The 12,414-nt window shown below is 40.0% G+C and overlaps 1 protein-coding gene and 1 long non-coding RNA gene across 7 annotated transcripts in view; one reads left to right on the top strand and one right to left on the bottom strand.

Annotated features, from left to right (window-relative positions):
- Positions 1-4,021, bottom strand: part of tay (tay bridge) — a 50,123-nt gene extending 46,102 nt beyond the window's left edge. For 2 of the 6 annotated variants that reach the window (XM_032433233.2, XM_032433237.2), the window contains exons 1-7: positions 3,164-4,019; positions 2,962-3,080; positions 1,513-2,890; positions 605-1,414; positions 383-547; positions 278-319; positions 193-219 (exon numbers count right to left, since the gene is read on the bottom strand). In XM_032433233.2, coding sequence (XP_032289124.1) covers positions 193-219; positions 278-319; positions 383-547; positions 605-1,414; positions 1,513-2,790 — 2,322 coding nt within the window. In that variant the 5' untranslated portion in view covers positions 2,791-2,890; positions 2,962-3,080; positions 3,164-4,019. Of the gene's footprint in view, positions 1-192; positions 220-277; positions 320-382; positions 548-604; positions 1,415-1,512; positions 2,891-2,961; positions 3,081-3,163 lie in introns of all 6 variants that reach the window. The other 4 variants (XM_032433238.2, XM_032433239.2, XM_070210888.1 and 1 more) reach the window with 4 other exon arrangements.
- A 4,190-nt stretch (positions 4,022-8,211) lies between these two features.
- LOC116649951 (uncharacterized) lies at positions 8,212-11,915 on the top strand. Its single transcript, XR_004302914.2, has 3 exons — positions 8,212-9,643; positions 9,711-9,755; positions 10,004-11,915. It is a non-coding gene; the product is annotated as an uncharacterized lncRNA (long non-coding RNA).
- The last annotated feature ends 499 nt before the right edge of the window (positions 11,916-12,414 follow it).

The following is a 12,414-nucleotide window of genomic DNA, read 5'->3' as shown; positions in this document are numbered from 1 at the left end:
TACCTTAATGTTTTATTTTCTATTATCTTTCGTTAATCATCTGCAATTTTTCACTTGTCCGATTTTTAATATATATATATATATATATATATATGTGTGTGTGTGTATGTGTATCTCACAAGACAGAATACTATATAATCTACCATGGGATTTATTTGGATAACAATGCACAACCTGTTGGTTAAAACTTACCTTATTCCCGCCGTTAGTCTTATCACACTGAAACAAAAATGATATGAATAGAAAGATAGTAAAGTATTTTACAGAAAATACATACGATATTAGTTTCGTTGAAGTTGCTAGTGCAGTGATTTGAATTCTGCCCAAAAAGTACAAAGTATTGGTACATTTATAAATAGGTATCAATTAAATAAAAACTTACATCAGTAAAACTTTCATTAAGATCGTTATCCTTTTTAAGCAAAAGACTGGCCCCTACAACCTTTGCTGAACTGTTCGTGAAGTCTTGAATTTCCAACGTCAGTCCCGCTGCGATAGCTTCTGTAGTAATTACATCGTCTTTACTGCATTCTAAACCATTCAGCTTCTGTTGGTATTCAGTAGATTGTTAATATTAATATATTTTTTTTGTTGCTTTACTCACTTTGATTTTTGGACATGACGACGAAATAACCTTTAGACGACTGTTTAATGTGGTGGCATCATTTGATTTTGTGCTCTTAATGCTAATATATTCTGCTGCCACATTATTTGGTTGGTTAGCATTCTTGGTATTTTGAGATTTACTCTCGCTACCACTACTTTCATTTCCATTATCACTTAGATTTATATGTGGCACGACCGAACCAATGGATAGCTTTGCATTACCATTATCCAGAAGGCAGCTATCAGTGACAGTATTTACGGCTCCTGGGATAGTCGTATTGTTTATGTTGATGACAGAGGATGCGGTTTGCTTAGATTGGGTTAAATGGTTCAAATGTTGATTATTACTAATTTGATTTTGATTTGCATTGCTGTTAATGTCAATGCTAATAGTACTGGCACTCCCGCTTAGCTGATCCTGCTGTTGTCGATAGGGATCCTCTACCCAATTATCTGCTTCCGTGTCCGGTGCGTTACACATACTTGCCAATGGCACAGTATATACCGTATTGCTATTGTTGTGATTTGCTGTATTATTGTTAATGTTAGTACTAATGCTGTTAGACGTAGCCACAATTGTGCCCCCCATCCCAGCACCGACACCGCGATGTTGGTGGTGATTAACTTCTTTTAAATTATTGTTGCTTACAATAGACAAACTAGATAAATTGCTAGTTCGCAGCGTGTGCGGTTGGCCAGTATCGATGATCTTCGGCATTTTCATCTCCTCTATGCTATAGGTACACGTCAGTTCTTCCAATGCCGAAAGCCGTTTCTCCTTGCGTTTTTGACCCAATTTAATAGCAAACTGTTTTTAATTAGATATATACACATAAATTAAGACAACATTAAGAAAATAAAATAGTAATCATTTCTGTTCCCTCCACAGAAGGTATTTGAACTTACCTCAAGATCTTCGTATGTTTTAAACTCTAATATGGCAAATCCATCAATAATCTCCTCTTCTAGGACAGGTGATCTTGGCAATTTTCGGCGAACTGGAGGTGGCGGCCTTGGTGGGGGCTTATCGCGCGGAAGCAGCAATGTTGAGGATGATGATGTTGAAAGAAGATCTTCATCCAGTGATTCACCTTCGCTGTCACTAGGAGTGGCCATAAGACCAGAATTACATTCGGGCGAATGTGGCGGATTTAAAAGCAGTGATGCAATGCTGTCCGTAGGTGGTAGTAAATTGTTACTACCGTTACTACTGCTAGTAAAATTTCCATTGGAATTATTGCTATCTTCACCCATACTACCAGCACTATTGAGGTTGTATAGTAGGCTATTCCCAGGAGCCACTGCGCTAGAGTTACCCATTATTATGTTAGGTGCAGTAACCGAACCAATGATACCGCCACTGCTACCACCAGTAACAGTGCCAATACCAAGGCTAACGCCCACTCCAACAGATCCTGCAATTAGAGTGCCACTTAGTGCACTTAAATTGCATCGACTATCGCGCTCTGCCTGCAGGCGCTGGGCTCGCTCACGCCGCCGTTTTTGTTGACGCTGCTGTTTTGTGTTAAGGCTCAGTTGAGGACAACTACTGGAGGTGTTGTTCCTGTTGATGTGGCCGTTTGTGGTTGCTAATAATGCAGTTTGAACTGGTGCGCACGATAAGGTTGAGATTGGTGAAGTGGTCGAGTTGTCTACTGTGGACGCAACTTCTGTTGCAGCTGTTGCTGCTACGATTGACAATTCCGTGTCAGAGTCAAAATCACTTGCACATGGTGCAGGCGTTAGAGCTGCTGGTGCTGTTTGGTCTAAAGAGGTGTGAGGTGGTGGTGTTGACGTTGGTATTAGACCAGAAGTTACAAATGAAGACGGCGCTGGGAGCAAACAACTCAATAAATCAACATCAGTTGCAGATCCTGCAACACTTAAATTCGGTGTAGGTGGCGGCAGGTTCAGTCCAACAGCCGTTGTGTTTGGCATTGTTATCGACGTAAGTGTTGAAGTGACTGGTTGATCACTTACCACTGCAATCGTATCATGTGTGTTCGGCTCATCTTGTTGATTTTTGTTGGTACTCACGATAGCCGCGTTTACAGGAAGAACCGCATTAGCTGCTTCTACACTGTCAAGTTGTGTTAACAGAGCGCGTGACTCCTGTAAAACGCTTGAGGCAGCAAGCGATTTTAACACCGGCGTTCCAGTTTGGTTTGAATTAGTGGTATCCATGTCAATAACGTATTATTAGTTGTTTCTCTTTTTTTAGTGTGTGCTTGCGCCTTTCTATAGTATCAAAAATCGCCTGTTGTTTCTATTTTAGCCATTAAAGCTATAATCATCGAAATTGAAAATAATGAGTCCATTGGTGTGATCAGAATAAGGAAACGATGTATGCTTTACCTTTCATTGTAAAGATGAAATATAAAATACCACTTCACCTAATAAGGATTTAAATACCGGCCAAACGTTTTGTTGTTGAGTAAAATGCAATTAATCGGCAATGAATTTTTGAGTATTTTCTAAAATATGTAATATACCATTTATAATAAAAGGTGACCGGTCGTAAATCATTTTTTGTTGTTTGTATTTAATTCATACTTACACGCATATGAACAAAAAACGTATAATATATATTTGTGTTGCGTGTTCATTAAAACATATGTACATAAATACATACATAGCATTATCATTCCCCCTTTCTCTATCCTCCGCCCGACACCATCTCTTACACTTTTCATCACTCCGTCAGAAAGGTCCATGCTTGCACTTATGTATTTAACTAAACTTAAAACACGTATATTTGAACACATATGCATATTATTGACTTTGTTTTAAACCGAATCTGTTTTCATTTTGTGTCTACATAATATACATATATAATATTTTGTACTCATGTACACACATATATGTATAAATTATTAGTTTTTTATCCATAATAAAAAATGTTATTGTTTCGTTGTATTTAATATATTCTTGGTATGTTATTATTTCTCATATTTGTAATTACGATAGATTTTTATATATTTTTTAAATTGTTTTATTTCTTTATGCGCTGTAGTCGCTAGAGCAATGTCGGCTACAAGAGCGCTCGCGCGCTACTTGCCTTGTATGTATGTAAGTGTATGAAAGATGTTGTATACAATGAATCTAGTAGCAATAGCCATCTCGCTTGCACTTGCTGGAAAAGTGCACACAATATTGCATGTTTCCTCGCATTGTGTTCGCAGCAACAGCCACAGCGCCGCACACATCAGTACGCATTACATACTATTTGTTTCAAAGTTGTAATTCATTTTTAATCGTTTTAAGTTTGATTTGCACGGTTTTTTACATAAATCTATTATGGTAAGCACTTTTGTATTTAACAATTTATTCACTCTCGTGTAAGTTTAAGTGTTTTAAAAGCATTTGCGAAATTTAAGACTTTCTGACCACAAAGTCTAACACGAAAACAGTGAAGTAATATAATCGATGTTCATTAACAATAAATCGATTAGTCTTATGCTACAACTAGATTGTAATCGACATCTATCTAGAGCAAGATAACAACAATTTAAAAAAGGTAATAATGGAATAATTTTCGCCGGTGTTGCAATACGAGGAGAACTATAAGGAAAAAAATATGTAAAAAATTGTATAACCTCTATATTCCTAGTGTATGCTTATTGGCGCATATACATTTCTGTTTTGAATTACTAAAATCTCTAAGAGTATCATTCCAAAGTAAGTTCCTTGCACTGCCAGTCAGAAGAAGGTGGTAGAACCGATATATGTAGATACTACTGCAAACAATTTCAGTGAGCATGTTCGTTATGCGCTCCTGGCACTAATGACAATTTATCACAGAGCAGCGATAAATTGCTGATGTAGGCACTATAGCCGAAAACAACGCCAATAATATAATATAAGGTTAGCTTAGCTGTTACGTCTGAGCACTGAGCGCACTTTCGACTATTTAAGATATTTCTTATCAGAAGTAAAAGCAGCAAAGAGAACATCGTCACCAATTGTGATATCCGCAGCTAATATATGTTTTAAGTAAACGAGACGATCCTCTCCAGCCACAACACATCCGCCATAACACATAGTTGGCAATCCGTCCATACAAAAACAAAAACATTATAATTTAAGCAAGAGTGTTTATCTTTTATTCACAAGGCGACTTCCGTAGTCAAAAGAATAAATGGTAAAATAAATTGTATTAAAACAAGTAAGGGGTTCTAGGTGGGTGCTCCCGACTAGGGAATACCTTGAACCCTTTTATTCCAATACCAAATGCAGCACGCGCTACACGCTCATTTAAAGGAATTATGGTAAATTAAAAAAAAATACGAAGTGGCAACTAATGGATCAGCGTTTTGAAATTTCCGCCACGAGTTCAGCTCTGCGACCCTAACGACACCACCCTCTCCTGCGTCCACCGCCGTCACTTTGATGATCATTTATTGCTTTGGCGGCAAATTGTCCTTTTCGACGACCACCAGCTCTTTAATGATGACATGGGGCAGTAGATAGTGCCACTTGGTCCGCGCTTGGAGTACGAAAACACTCTTTTTTGGCCATCGCCACTAGAACTTTTGCGTGAGCGACGAGGCATCCATTCAAGCAAGTAAGACCCTGCTGGTTCCCAGTCCTTAATGGGCCTCCCACCAGTAGGAGTCTCGACGTCGTTTGGGTCATCGCTTAAAGCTCTCAAGGATCGGGAATTCAGCACGGCTTCCACTGCGACTAGAATCTTCTGCAGCCGTAAGCAGCAGGCTGCCTATCGTCCGTAGGAGTAGGTGGGACTATATACTTGCCTTCCAGAAACTCCCGAAGTGCGGAGCTCTTGACTTCAACTTTTTTTTCGAAAGCCTCTTTTTTGTCGAGCGCGGAACAGATAAGAAAACACTCTCAGCAGCTTGGCATGTGATGAAAAACTACCGATAGTTTCCAAGATATCTGGTTGGTCTATCATAGCTGCAAGTGCAACAGCTATCTGTCATCAGATGCTGGTTAACCGACCAGGATTTTCTTTGTTCCATCTAAAATGAAGGTCCATCGAACCACATCGACGCAAGTAACTCGTCAATATCGACGCTTCTTAAAAAGACATCTGTTGGGTTTTGCTCTGTAGGTTCATGGCGCCATTCTGCGTTCTCTGTCCACTCTTGGATTTCAGCCACTCGATTCGACACAAATGTTGCCAAAGATGAATGATGTGACTGAACCCAATCTTTACGGTTCACGCCATGAACTATCTAAACTCTGCGGAAAAGATTCATCCCAATCTAACTTGTGAAGCCTAAGCAGGATTTTTACCTTGATTATCAGAGGGCTTAACAGGCCAAGCGTGTCAAACGGCCTTGATTTTACCGAGATAATATTCTGTTGTTACTCTGAGGCCTCAAATGAATCGACTAGCTTGAATTGAAAATTATCTTTATTCGGAAACCACATCACGTCAAATGCTTTGTGTCAGACTCTGATATCGGCTGTCTGCGTTTGTTGCGGAGAACTCAGAAGAATTCGAAACCCATTTGGTTAGTTCGAAATCTTTGAGATGATTGCGACATTTCAGACTTAATCGTCTGAAGGTTCTTTATGTCACCAGGTTTAGGGTGTGATAGTTCACTCATCTAAGTAAGCTTTGTTTAACATCGCCAAGAACTAGAACATGCGCAGTGCTGTAAGTTACAGTGTTTAACCCGACGAACGTCACAAAGTCAGATGAGTTCTTTCTCCGGACCTGCTTCATGCACCTTGACTTTCCTATACATCTTATTCATGTCTGCTGTCAATGCATATTTCTGGAGTCTAAATCGAAGCAGAATCGAATTAGGCTCCGTTTGAATGGTCAACCCAACCATTAAAAGGTCATTCATCGGAATTTAAAACGATGTCCGATGTTAAATATTCCTCCAAGAACTCCTAGCTTATACGCTTAAGGTCGGGATCTCGAGACAAGCTTTCCAGCGACAAAAGCTTAGCAACCTCGAAAAAGTTACCAAGCTGATTAGGATGTGATGGTAGGTTTACCTTAAATGGACCTGACGGCAGTATTTCCAAATAACTAAAAGGTGACTCCCACATTACTGTTGTTGAAATGTTCGGACTTTTTTGGTTGAAGGCAACTCTTTCAATGAGCAAAATTTCTGTAACGTTTTGACTATCGGGGTATAAGACTCTTGTGGGCAACTGAGATTGACAACATGAGTCTTCTTATGAGTTGTCGGTGTGTAACGCCCTAAGACAATCTAGCGCACAAGTGTCTTTTGTCTCGGCGATGAGCATGTCGATCTTCCGTAGCTTGAAATTATATTAAGCAATCCTATGTAAGCTTATACTATCCTATTCTGTAGGCAGCTGCAACTGTTGTGTAAGCTCATCTGTTATCAAATAAATTTGTTAACGAGAACCGAGTAAAGCTTTAGCCAAAACGAACTCACCACTTCTATTTTTGACGCCAAAGACTGCGGTAGCTTGGATGGCACTATCAGACACATTCGCATGCATAGCATACATGGTTGATCCTGTGCGGAGTCAAGGGATGACGGCAACGCTCGAGTGTTAGAAGAGTATCCATGTAACAGTGTGTTATGAAAGCGACTGCATACTCTGCATTTGTTTACCTTTTATCTGGCAGCAGTGTGCTCTTTTCCCTATTGACAGGAGCGAGCCATAGATGGGGGAGACAGTATCAATATGTGGCAGCCCTTGCCACGATCTATAGGCTAATATATATATCGGCCTACCTTTAAGCTGCCGACCTTGAGCAGAAGACCAAAGACCAAAGGATGCTAATCAGAGCGAACAGCTATAAGATAACAGAAGACGAGGTATTTCACTATTATAATTGCTTTCACAGATAAAACTAATATTAAGAATATAATTGGCCAAGAAACCAAAGTGGTGATCCTGATCGTTTAATAGACATTATATGGAAAACGAGCACTATTTTCCACGTTCATAAAGCGCACAAATCCCGACACTGACGAATTTTTCGTCGCAACAAACATGGCGACTCAAGATAGCGAACCTAATGAAGAACTTCACGAATTAAAGGTGCAAGTGCAGCAACTTCAATCGTCGTTTGCACGGCTACTAGAAGGAAATGAAAATTAACCATGCTCACAGTTGAAAAACGCGCCACAGATCAACAAATGTAATCCTCAACTGGTTTGCACAATCTGAGCGCCTGTTTCTCTTGCACCTGACGATCGACTTGGTGTCGTTACACTTAAAGAAGGATGTCGCACTCACCATCGAGGATCTCATCACATATCCACCGGTGCATAACAAATACGGCACATAGCGAAACGGCTTTTCGAAACATTTGCGGAATCAGAGGACTCAAAATAAAAGAGACTTCTGCAAGGTCGCGACATGACCACCAAGAATCCGTCAGAAATCCTTACACAAATGCGTCGTTTAACACCCGCTAACGGATTCGAAGCCGTTAAGCGCACTATATTTATTGCCGAGCTGGCAATGTCGGTTCGTCCGCTGATTTCTATCTGGGAGAAAGTTGACTTAAATAAGTTGGCAAAAATAGCAGACAAGATGCGGAAAAATAGTGGAATGGAACCAACTTACGTAATATCGACACAAATTGCAATTGCTGAGCAGAATATAGAAGCGGTCGGTAACAATAGCGGCAGTTTAAGTAATGTTCCGGCCGCCTTGCATGTGCTTTCGCAGAGTCAATAAACTACAGGACGATTGTCGTAGCTCAAAACAGTCACCAAAACCGAGAAAGGATGAGGAAAGTGGGGGAAAAGTTCGCTCTGCTTCTATCACATAAAAATTGGTGATCGTATCAACAATTAAACTAGAGCGTCTGCCGTTAACTGAGCTAGGGGGCGGATGCATTTCCACGACCAGCAACCATTTAGCACAGGCGACGAGGGGGCAGGACCATCGTTTACACGTACAGGACCTGCATACTAATCATATCTTCCTTGTTGATTTTAGATTTGTGGTTTCCGCTGTGCCTTGCACAATGACAAATAAAAAACTTCAAAATGGTAAATTGAAATTATATGCCGCAAACCGAACCATAATACAAACATATGGCAACCTACACCAAGAGCTCGACTTGGACCTGGGTAGTGCTTTTAAGTGGTCATTTATCATAGAGATGACATGCAAACTGCAATAATTAGCACTGACTTTCTGTTACAGTTCCATTTGCTCAAAGACATCAAGCAACAACGTCTGATCTCAACACTGGAGCACCCAACTCTCGGCAGTTCAATCAACTCGCAGCATTTCGAAGCTGCAAATAATGCACGGAAATCATACAGTCGTAGCCCTCACCCAAAACATACCGAGGCGGTCAACACGGCCAACAGCTAACGCGCCCGTCATACGCACTGTCACTACATCATCACAGCTGGAGCAGCAGTAGCACAACTTCCGCGGTGACTGATCTGTGAGAAACTGGCATCAGCGAAAGCACAAATCCATCAACTGATTGACGAAGGAATCTGTTATTCTGCTTTTCCAAAAGTTCATGGGCAAATGCGCTGCATTTGGTAGCAAAGTGGTGATTGACTGTTCTGTAGCGATTACAGGAAGCTAAACGCGATTACAACTCCTGATTGTTATTCGATACATCGCAGACTGGTTATATGGTAAGCACATACTGTCACATACCGCATATCGCATTAGAAGATATCGAGAAAACTGCAGTATGCACTCCGTTTGGTTTGATTGAAATTGTATACATGCCATTTGGACTCAAAATGCAACGCAAAATTTTGAGCGGAAAGCAGGTACCACATATGACAGGGAGCTACTAGTAATCTATTAAGCAATCAAGTATTTCAAGTACATGCTAGAAGCAAGGATTTTCGTAATAAAAACTGATCACAAGCCACTAATATACGCATTCGCCCAAAAACCTGAAGACGCAGCGGAACGCCAACTACGCCGGTTAGGATTTATCTCCCAGTACTCCACAAAGATCTTACATTTAAACGGTTGCGATATAAAGATGCATAAAGATGCGAACGACTATCGATACAAAAAGCATTGAAGCGTTCTAACCGAACTGATAAGTACTTTGAAATGGAGAGACGTCGTTTATAGCTATTGAAATGTACACAATTAAATAAAACACTTTGTTTGGTTTAGTCGATTTCAATGTTTATTAATTTACTTTTCAGAGCACGTTAACTTGTTTTACTCTCTAAGGTTCAGAGAAGAGTAAGGTAAACTATAAAAGCATTTCAGTATCAAAACTGAAAATAACAAAAGCCTACTTGGTCATTGTACCTTTTGTATGAATGAGTGTTTTTGTGTATTGCAACACTCATTATTCCAACAGTAACGATTCATTACAACGACAGTCAATGCAAGTCAACGAGCAAACTTTACTGTACTGCGACATATCGACAGCAATTCCTAGACCATATATTCTACAGAAATTGAGACACAACATATTTTCTCTCTCTTCTAGTGGCAGGCCTACAATTAAACAAATTTGTGCTAAATATTTTTTGCCCTCGATTCGTAAGGTCATGGAGTGGTCACGAAATCGATTTCAATGTCAGAGAGCAAAAATACATAAACGAAACTCGATATTGGCTACCAAAATCACTGTTCCTGATAGCAGATTTTTATTGCCTGACGATGATCGACCGGTTTTCTCACTGACTGGAGGCTTTACCTCTACAGGATATGACAGCACAGCCGGTCTGCGATGCAATTGGGAAGTGATGCCAATTTATTGGGAAGTGAACAAATCTACACGACACCATACCACCCACTTTTACTTTCAACTGTAATGCTTGGCCTCCGAACGTGTTTCAAGGAAGATCTTCAAGCATCAATTGCCGATATGTTGTACGGGTGCCTCCCCAACGAATATTTCTATGACCTGGACGCGCCCTTAATCCATGTCAGTTTGTCAGTCAGTTTCGTACCAACATGCAGTCGGTAAAGCCGACGCCAGCTTTGCATCATAGCAAGGCTAATGTGCAGGTCTCACTGTGCATGATTGCGACAAGAGCGCTGCAATTGCCAAGAAAAGCTGCGGCCTCCAGCATGTTATATTTTGTGAGAAATCAATTCTTAAAACTAAATACCGCGGCTCGAGTTTTGAGTGACTTGACAAATACAAATTCGAGTCTCTAAGAAATCGCCGGTTAGAGCCTCAATTTTTGCAGTTCCCTCTCCGTCTGTCAAGACACCGACGCCTCTTTTGTCCCTGCCTAGCAACTTGGATTTATCTTCGATGTTGTCATTATCGCCTTCGCCGAGCGACTGTCCAGTTATTATCCCTGTTTTATCCCCTGTTGTAGTCCCTTTAGACCCCGTACCTGAACCTGTCCCAGCTACCCATACTGCCTCAGCCCCGTCAGGTCCTGGCCGTAAAGGTAGATCTGCGCGCAACCTAGCCCAGATTGTTAAAAAAATTCTTGACGACTCTTTGGCCCCACTAAATTCTGTTTTACCTGCAGCCCCATCAGCTCCTACTTTAACCGTTGTTGCCCCTCATAGGCAAGTTTTTGTCTCTCGACTTTCGTCTGACACCACTTGTGAGTCATTGGCAGCCTATATTGCTAGCAAGTCTTCTGCCAAAAGTCAGTCAAAAAATGTTTCACATGATATATTAGTGTGTATATGCTTTAAAAGAACACCCTATATACAAATATAAAGTATGCGGCACTTTGTCGCATACAATAACAATTATACATTAAACAAGCCCAGAGCCACTTTATATATTGCGTCTAGCTCATATTACGCAGCGCAGTTCACTAGCCTCTCTAGTTGACCGTTTATGCTTACGCTGCATTTCCCATGATCTGTCTGAGCGTATTCCATGAGCAACATATATGCTCACTAACACAGGTATATGCAAGCTACACACTCTCCCTCTCTTTGTAGCTGTTAACCAATAACAGCATAAGTATATACATGTATCCATAGGTTAAGCGCAATATTTTACTTTGAAATCATTCTAAAAACTCAAGTCAACCAGCACTAACGTGCTTTTGTTAAAAACATTATCAACTCAAATATTATTTGGCGACCGTGACATGGTCACGAATCCCTGCCTGGAGGCAGTAGACCAAGTTAAAAAGGAACTTCAAGGCCAACGAAGAGGCCATCTACGATATCCAAGTGGTAAAGGAACTTCATGATCAACGAGAGACCATCTATACCAACTGCCGTCGTAACTTGGACATTGAGCATCCCGTATTCTAACCTTTACAATTTTTTTTTGTAAAATTGAGCGGAAACACCTCCCGATTAGCAGCATAGTCCGTAAAGCTATGCGAAATGCTTGGTAGTATCTTGTGTTATTGGCAATATTAAAAACCTTGAAACTAAAAACATTTGCATTTAAAACTAAAAACACTATATGTTACATAAAACATTATATGAATTTAAAAACATTAAATCAATTTTTTTAAGAAATTTTATTTCAAATGGGTTGGAACGAACCCAAGGTTGAAAAATCAGCCGCAAATGTTATAAATAACGTAAAAGTAATTGACCATAAAGAACATTTAAAAAATATTACTATTTTGCTAGATATGTTTACTACAGCAGTTCTCTTGTATCACTAGCATTGAAAGTGTATGCAATGCATACAAAGAAAATTAAGAAACGCTATAGCAGTAGAGCAGATGGACTAGATAAGGTATGAATATATTTGAATATGTCAGATATAGGGGCAATCATTAGGTTACGTATAGAGTTGAGCCAGACTTTCGTACTCGCGCACTAAACGTACTACGATTACATAGAGATTTTATTTAAATTTTGTGAGTTCGAATACGAATACACGGACATGTTCAATATTCATATGGGTCCATTGATACATTGTTCAAAAATCGAAAAGGGAATCATACTAAGTAAGTT

This window comes from Drosophila virilis, unplaced genomic scaffold (assembly GCF_030788295.1).
Source record: "Drosophila virilis strain 15010-1051.87 unplaced genomic scaffold, Dvir_AGI_RSII-ME tig00001562, whole genome shotgun sequence".
NCBI lineage: Eukaryota > Metazoa > Arthropoda > Insecta > Diptera > Drosophilidae > Drosophila > Drosophila virilis.
This window is presented reverse-complemented; position numbering and strand designations above follow the sequence as displayed.